Here is an 8,591-nt window from a genome sequence, read left to right as displayed (position 1 = left end):
ACGTTTCCTGACCTTAGGCTGATGGCAGTGAACACATAAAGTTGTTGCTGCTTTTTTAATATTGAGGAACTTAGTTTTTTTAAAGTTTATATTCACTTTCAAGCGTCATCTAAGTTTTTCTTATGCCTTTGTCTTTTTGATGATAAACCAGAATTGGACAATTATAAAAGCCACGTTGGCTTCATTTGGATCATCATCAAAAACACCTTCAATCAATATTTAATACTTCTGTTTAAAAGGCCTCGATTGTTACAGCTGTCCTTAGACAATGGAGCGGTATATATTTTTAACACTTTTTGTTTTTTTTATTTTGACAATTTGACACCAGGAAATGATCATTAACATATGATCACTTATGGTCGTATCATAACTGTTTGTAAAATATATGATCCTATTATATTATAGCACAATCTCCACTTATTTGTGTTGGTTTGGGTTTTAATCCAAAACTGAACATCTCACTTTACATCTTAATACTTAATTTGTCATGCACCGTTGGTAACTCATGTATAAAATGTGCCCGGGCATGGACGAATACTTTGACTGTCATCTGTTTTTAAGGCAAACGTTCCATTACTTAATGTATAACTGAGCCATCAGTGATTTACCTACAATATTGTGCTTGTACTTACAATGCCTGTGTACATCAAATACATTATATCCTTCTAACACAAATTCAGCAATTAACCAAGTCGCCATGGTTTGAAATGTACATGTTGATTTCTGATTTTCCTTAATTTGTTCCAAAACCTTTCTCCACACAGTTTCCACACATCACACTCGTGTAAACACATATAGTTATGTACATGAACAGAATTATACCATTGCCCCAGCGCAGACTGACACAGAAAGGCTCCTCAGCTTTGTGTTTACTACCGCCACAAACTCGGTTAATTACAACTAAACACTGAAGCCACACTACAAGTTTAGTTTGTGTATTTACTCCTTGACATCTCTTTTGTTTGTCTAAATACAAATAGTTTCTTATGTATCAAAGTTTAGTCCACTTTAAAGCTAAATGTAGGAAAAAGTCGATGCCGAGTGTCTCGCTGGTGTGGACATGGCCAGGGTTTGATGGCTCGTTCTTAAAAACACAAGACTCTGTCAGTCTATGACTGCATTAGACAACTAGATGTGACTTTGTTCTAAAGATTCGTGTCAAATAGTTTGCAAAAAATTAGTCACGTTACTGTATTTTTAACTCTAAACTGCGAAGAGAAAACACAAAGCGGAGCCGGCGCCGCTCAGCAGAGAGGGTTGAGTCTCTACGGTTCTCATGTCCGTTATAAGGATCCTCCGCGCGCGCCCCGGCTCCAGACACAGATCTAACCGACACGAATCATGGCAGAGACCGCTCCCGCAGCAGCCCCGGCTCCGGCCAAAGCCAAGGCCCCCAAGAAGAAGGCCGCGGCCAAGAAGAAGGACGCGGGCCCCAGCCTCACGAAGCTGATCACCGACGCCATCGCCGAGTCCAAGGAGCGCAAGGGCACTTCCGTGGCCGCGGTGAAGAAGGCGCTGGCGGCAAAGGGCGTCGATGTGGCGAAAGCCAACAAGCGCATCAACACCACTCTGAAGAAGATGGTGGCCTCAGGCACCGTGAGCCAGACCAAGGGCACGGGGGCCTCCGGCTCCTTCAAACTGGCCACGAAGGAGGCCAAGCCCAAGACCGCAGCGAAGAAGAAGAGCCCCGTTAAAGCCAAGAAGCCCGCGGCGGCGGCGAAGAAGGCAGCTTCCCCCAAGAAGAAGGTGGTGAAGAAGGCGCCCGCCAAGAAGGCCAAGTCCCCGGCCAAGAAAGCGGCGAAGAAGCCCGCCAAGAGCCCCAAGAAAGTGGCAGCCAAGAAGCCCGCCAAGAGCCCCAAGAAAGCTGCGCCCAAGAAGGCCGCCAAGGCAGTGAAGAAGAGCCCCGCGAAGAAGGCCCCCGCAAAGAAGGCCCCGGCAAGGAAGGCCAAGAAGTAAAGTCACAGCGACCACCACGACCCTCAAAAGGCTCTTTTAAGAGCCACCACTCTCTCTAAAGAGCAGCTCTTCCCTTGAATATCAATGTTGCAGAATCACAATCACAGTAATCATGAAACACATTTTGTTTATTACTGGGAGAGTCAGTTTGGTTTCAGGAAAGAACGACCTACATCTTTAGCACTTCCACAGAAAACAGAACATATCACCACAGCAATTGAAAATAAACAGCGCTCTAGCACTTTATATCGACCTCAAAAAGAACTTCCAAACCATAGACCATATTCATTGAAGACAATTACAGGGATTGCAGGGGGCGCCACAATGACAATATCTGTGGCTCGGGTAAAACTTTGGGACTCATTGGATTGTCACTCAAAAACATCACCTAAGCTCTCTATATTTATCAGTTTAAAGCAACAACAAAATCATATTAATTTGAAAAGGGAAAAAAAATGACTGAACCATTGAAGTGTGGCATGTCGTAAATGAGAAACGTTAAACAAGTTGTCTTAAACAAAATGTGTTCAAAACCATCTTGTTTTGTTGTTGTTTTTATATATTTGTTTTCTTCTCTGCTCCTTTTTGATTGTGCTGGTCATTTCTGTGAACGTAAATAGCACAACATTGACACAAAACGGTTCTTCTGTGAGACTCACCCACAGAAGAACAGAATTATAATACAATACTATAGTACTTTACAAGGCAGTGCAATAGGCACGTTGTCTTGCTTTATTTCATCAGTTTCACGTTTTTATACATTTATAAAAATAGTATATATTTTGTATTTTTTATTATTATGTTTTCAATATTCTCTGTCCATGAAACAGCTGTAAATAAGAGTGTCACTATTGTTATTATATAGTATAAGAGCTTTTTTTATAAGAGCTTTTCGAGTTGTTTTCATCCGTTATTTTTCACTTCTGTACCTACTTTGTGTTGCAACAGTGGAATTTCCACATTGTGGGACAAATAAAGGCTTGTGATCTTATATCACTACAATATATTATTCTATGTGATCCTGAAACATGGACGCATTGTGACGTTTTTGACGAACAAAGTGTTTAATATGTTTGATGAGGACAACTCAAAATGAACTGTTACAGTTTCAAAAGCCTTGAAGAAACTCAAACTAAAATCTGATCACGTTATTTATGAAGTTATAGAATGAAAGGGACAGAACACGGGGCGCGTGGGACAGAGGCGTGGTTAATGTTTGAATTCAGAGCGCGAGCCCAGCTCAGCCAATCGGCTTCGCCCTGGTTGTATAAAGCCCGCTGCCGCTGGCTGAGAGAGCAAAGAGTTTCAGGTTTGACACTGACCCAAGAGCAGAGAAAATGGCCAGAACGAAGCAGACAGCGCGTAAATCCACCGGAGGAAAGGCTCCCAGGAAGCAGCTCGCCACCAAGGCGGCCCGCAAGAGCGCCCCGGCCACCGGCGGCGTCAAGAAGCCTCACCGTTACAGGCCCGGCACCGTGGCCCTGAGGGAGATCCGCCGCTACCAGAAGTCCACCGAGCTGCTCATCCGCAAGCTGCCCTTCCAGCGCCTCGTCAGGGAGATCGCCCAGGACTTCAAGACCGACCTGCGCTTCCAGAGCTCTGCCGTCATGGCTCTGCAGGAGGCCAGCGAGGCCTACCTGGTGGGTCTGTTCGAGGACACCAACCTGTGCGCCATCCACGCCAAGAGAGTGACCATCATGCCCAAGGACATCCAGCTGGCCCGACGCATCCGCGGAGAGAGGGCTTAAACTGACCCCGAGTGAACCCAAAGCAACGGCTCTTTTAAGAGCCACCAACACATTCTAAGAGCCACACTTGACCAGAACATTGCTTGGAATCCTAAATAGGGCCACCTTTAAAAAACATATTAAATACCAACTCAATTATGTGAAACTGTCATGTTCATGTGCAATTATACTCTCAAGCAATTAAGGCCAAGTTCATGTGCCTATAACTGATGTAAATAAGAGTGTACGTAACTGTATTAGTATTTAGTCTTATTCTAGCTAGTTTTACTTTACTTTTATTTATGGTTTTCCTCCATTCCCTATTAAGATATGAGAGGAGTTTTGTTCTATAAGAAGTTTTTTTTCTCATACTTCCTAAAGTTAATTCAGCCTAACACGTATGTTATATCATATATTTATAAGACATGTCACTTGCTGTAGAACCGGAGTCAAAAGTGTTTTTTTTTTTTGCCATTGCCAATGAACTGAATTCACGAACATAAGATTAAGATAAACCTTTAATAATCCACACAGTGGGGAAATGTCAGTGTTACAACATAGGTACAGAAGTGAGACATCAGATAACTTACACTTTTAATAGTTAAGATATTCCTTTATTGTCCCACATGGGGAAATTTCATTGGTGCAACGTTGGTAGATACAGATCACTTATAGGAAGTCTGAAAAACACTTTCAGTAGAAGATCTCCTATAAATAAATAAAAACTCCCATAGACAAATAAATAAATACATAAATACCATTGCATGTGATCACGACAGTAATTGCACATGCATATGTGTCACGACAGCACATAGACTGCACATGCATTTCACAGTAATTGCAATTCATGTGCAAATAGAGGAGCCCTTACAAAAGGAAAAAAAGAAAAACCTTATATTCTTAACAAAAGTAAAAAAATAAATGAAACAAAAATGTACAATGATAAAACAACTTTTATAAACTCAAAACGAAAAACAATTCTAATCTGCTACAGGATACAATTATCAACATTACAATTTAGTAGTAGTGTTATAGCCACAGTGTTGTTCCCCATTGTAAGTTCTCTTGTCCTAAATGTACAGTCGTGAACTTGAATGTATTGTTTCATGTATTGTTACTTTGGTAAAGCGGAGAGGATGTCCGTGCTCTGATTGGAGAATCAAACTAACGCTCAGCCGACCAATCAGAAGTCAGCACTGCTGCTATATATACCGCCTGTGAGCGGCCACAGAGAACAGTTTCTCCCTCGTGTGAAATCATCTGATACTACAAACATGTCTGGAAGAGGAAAGGGCGCCGGTAAAGCCAGAGCAAAGGCAAAGAGCCGCTCCTCCAGAGCCGGGCTGCAGTTCCCCGTGGGCCGTGTGCACAGGCTGCTGAGGAAGGGTAACTACGCCCAGCGCGTCGGAGCCGGAGCTCCCGTCTACCTGGCCGCGGTGCTCGAGTACCTGACCGCTGAGATCCTGGAGTTGGCCGGTAACGCCGCCAGAGACAACAAGAAGACCAGGATCATCCCCCGCCACCTGCAGCTGGCCGTCCGCAACGACGAGGAGCTGAACAAGCTGCTGGGAGGAGTGACCATCGCCCAGGGAGGCGTGCTGCCCAACATCCAGGCCGTGCTCCTGCCCAAGAAGACCGAGAAGGCCAAGTAAAGCCAGACCCGGATAACAACACAACGGCTCTTTTAAGAGCCACCCACTCCAGAGAAGGAAACAAAACTGTTGCCTGATTTCTAACTGAAACTTGTTTGCAGGTCAACTTGTCCACATTTTAGTGACTTACAAATGGGTGAGAATATGTCAAACATGGCAAAGAAAATAATTGTCAAACGTCTCACTGGTCAAAACTAACAGTGATGAATTGGTCAAATCCCAAAACTAAAAGCCTGTTAAATATTCCAACAACCGAATTGAATTAAACCATATAAATTATAAAGTGCTGTGATTTCAGGTACTCTTGAGTCTTGTTTTGCTTTGTCTATCCAAAAGTTAAAACTTGTCTAAATCCAGTTAAATGCCATATTATCTTCGCTCTCTAGTGGTGGATTTGATCACTGACGGTCATTTAACTGTGAATTCAAGTCACAGACAAAGCTCCCATTTATATATATATATATATATATTACATTTTTTTACGATTAAATAAACACAATTTTGATTGTTTTGTTTCATTTAGCAAAACCCTACACACAATTAGCACAACCACAAACCCAATTAGCAAAACACCTTAGCTCCTTTGCAAAATGAACCACTCTTGTAAAAACTCTTCACTAATTGATCAAAACCATATTTTTTTACCATATGAAACACACATGTTGCATATGACTTATCTATGTTTGCACCAGTTACACACCAGTTACACACCAGATACACACAAGTTACACACCAGATACACACAAGTTACACACCAGTTACACACCAGATACACTCCAGTTACACACCAGATACACACCAGATACACACAAGTTACACACCAGTTACACACCAGATACACTCCAGTTACACACCAGTTACACACCAGATACACACCAGTTACACACCAGATACACACAAGTTACACACCAGTTACACACCAGATACACTCCAGTTACACACCAGTTACACACCAGATACACACCAGTTACACACCAGATACACACAAGTTACACACCAGTTACACACCAGATACACTCCAGTTACACACCAGTTACACACCAGTTACACACCAGATACACACCAGTTACACACCAGTTACACACCAGATACACACCAGTTACACACCAGTTACACTCCAGATACACACCAGTTACACACCAGATACACTCCAGTTACACACCAGTTACACACCAGATACACACCAGTTACACACCAGTTACACACCAGATGGGTGTGGTCATTTGGCTCATGGGTGTGGTCATTTGGCACATGGGTGTGGTCATTTGACAGTCAGTGCTTTAGCATTGCAAAGAAGTGACATTTTGATAAACTTCTGTGTCTTAAATACATACAAGTGTGTTCAGTGTTGTAAATCACTGTGTGTGTTGTTTTGCACAAAGTGTGAACTGACTTATTGTGTTACAGTGGTGCAGATCTGAGGCCCAGTTTTGCTCCTTGACTGTAAGGTTTTGATAATTGGGCTAAACTTTAGATTTTAGTGTTTATTCAATAGTAAAAACAACTATAATATTAGTTAAAGTTTGTAGATCCCACAGGCACTTCTGTGAAAGAACTGTGTTTGTTAATTGTGTGGTTTGCAGTTATTTTTGTTGAGTTGTTTAATACACAGTAAAGTACCATCAGTGATGAGATCAACTGCTTTGAAAATACATTTACTGTATCAGAAAACAAAATAAACACGTGTTCTAACTAAGAAAGGGTTAGGGTCAATTACAGAATTCACAGACTGGGAAATGCTTTGGCATCAAAGGTGCAACATACAATGTAAAATATATGAAAAAGGGAATGCATAATATTTTGTATTTACAAACAACTGGATTGAAGCTATGAATTTACCTTGTAATTATTTCTTGTGATTTAGTAAGAATTGAGCATTATTATCAATATGTGTACTTTTGGTTTTATTAAATGATAGTTCTGAATTTAGTAGTTTCATCTGAGATTTTCTTTTCTTTTTTTTTATTTAGATATTTTAGAAATCCTTTAGTTCTTTATTTCAATATTTCCCAGAGGAATTGTAAAAGAGAAAACACCACTTCTTATAATCCACCAATCAGCTTCGAGGAACAGCACAGCTTATCTGCATGAGGCTTGCTTTAAACCGCGGGGCGGCGCGCTCTCAAGTCATTCGTCCGTCTGTCCTCAGAACAGCTCACGATGCCTGAACCCGCCAAGGCCGCGCCCAAGAAGGGCTCCAAGAAAGCCGTGACCAAGACCGCTGGGAAAGGCGGCAAGAAGAGGAGAAAGTCCAGGAAGGAGAGCTACGCCATCTACGTGTACAAGGTGCTGAAGCAGGTCCACCCCGACACCGGCATCTCCTCCAAGGCCATGGGCATCATGAACTCTTTCGTCAACGACATCTTCGAGAGGATCGGCGGAGAGGCCTCCCGCCTGGCGCACTACAACAAGCGCTCCACCATCACCTCCAGAGAGATCCAGACCGCCGTGCGCCTCCTGCTGCCCGGAGAGCTGGCCAAGCACGCCGTGTCCGAGGGCACCAAGGCCGTGACCAAGTACACCAGCTCCAAGTAAACCCCAGTGTGCTCCAACCTTTCAACAACGGCCCTTCTCAGGGCCACCCACATCTGACAAAGATGAACGTCTACCACTTGCTTTTATATATGTGTATATATATATAATTAGATAAGAGGTCTCCACCCAGAGTAAAATTAGGTTGGTTAAACCGCTCTAAATTTGCAACGTCTGGTTAAATTCAAAGATTGTTTGACGGACTTGAAATGAATCATGCTCTGAATAAAGCAGTAAACTAAATATGTAAAGTTAGTTACTGGAGTGTTATACTCTATTGTAAATGGAAATGTTAAGTATTCATTCACAAATGTTACAACCTCGTAGATGAGCATATTTAATGTAGGCCCATATTATTAATAATGTATATACTTAGATTTTTGTGAAATGTTTCAAAAGTGGAAAGATGAGCACTTACGCACTTTATTGTGGAGTTAATTGTATGCTGTGAATGAACAGTATTTTCATTTAAGTGAAAGGGCATCGTTTTTCAGTTTGTTAATATCGTGAGAAATGTGTACGTTTTTTTCTTTTAAGACTAAAAAAAGCAAAAGTATTGTTCTGCGTAAACGACCTTTGGGAGGCACGTTCCTATTGGTGGAAGAACGGCCACGCCCACAGACTGTCTTCACCTGCGTCCGCAAAAGCAGGATAAACACCATTGGAGCGGCCGTTAGAGCCACATCTGACTCTTCCACCAAGAAACAGTAAACATGAGTGGACG

The 8,591-nt window shown here is 42.3% G+C and overlaps 4 protein-coding genes across 4 annotated transcripts; all 4 read left to right on the top strand.

Moving 5' to 3' along the window:
- The first annotated feature begins 1,282 nt into the window (after nt 1-1,282).
- LOC140376564 (histone H1-like) lies at nt 1,283-1,978 on the top strand. The gene has a single exon (XM_072462041.1). The coding sequence runs from the start codon at nt 1,342-1,344 to the stop codon at nt 1,954-1,956; it is 615 nt and encodes a 204-aa protein (XP_072318142.1). The 5' UTR covers nt 1,283-1,341; the 3' UTR covers nt 1,957-1,978.
- A 1,294-nt stretch (nt 1,979-3,272) lies between these two features.
- LOC140376565 (histone H3) lies at nt 3,273-3,720 on the top strand. Its single transcript, XM_072462042.1, has one exon. It carries the CDS (start codon nt 3,294-3,296, stop codon nt 3,702-3,704), a length of 411 nt encoding a protein of 136 aa, XP_072318143.1. The 5' UTR covers nt 3,273-3,293; the 3' UTR covers nt 3,705-3,720.
- Nucleotides 3,721-4,926: 1,206 nt separating this feature from the next.
- LOC140376568 (histone H2A-like) lies at nt 4,927-5,394 on the top strand. Its single transcript, XM_072462046.1, has one exon. It carries the CDS (start codon nt 4,958-4,960, stop codon nt 5,333-5,335), a length of 378 nt encoding a protein of 125 aa, XP_072318147.1. The 5' UTR covers nt 4,927-4,957; the 3' UTR covers nt 5,336-5,394.
- A 2,084-nt stretch (nt 5,395-7,478) lies between these two features.
- LOC140376569 (histone H2B 1/2) lies at nt 7,479-8,047 on the top strand. Its single transcript, XM_072462047.1, has one exon. The coding sequence runs from the start codon at nt 7,496-7,498 to the stop codon at nt 7,868-7,870; it is 375 nt and encodes a 124-aa protein (XP_072318148.1). The 5' UTR covers nt 7,479-7,495; the 3' UTR covers nt 7,871-8,047.
- Nucleotides 8,048-8,591: the final 544 nt, after the last annotated feature.

This window comes from Eucyclogobius newberryi, unplaced genomic scaffold, assembly GCF_026437365.1.
Source record: "Eucyclogobius newberryi isolate DKJ021-1_F unplaced genomic scaffold, fEucNew1.0.hap1 SCAF_37, whole genome shotgun sequence".
NCBI lineage: Eukaryota > Metazoa > Chordata > Actinopteri > Gobiiformes > Gobiidae > Eucyclogobius > Eucyclogobius newberryi.
Note: the sequence above shows the minus strand (reverse complement) of the source record. Positions and strands in the feature narration are given on the sequence as shown.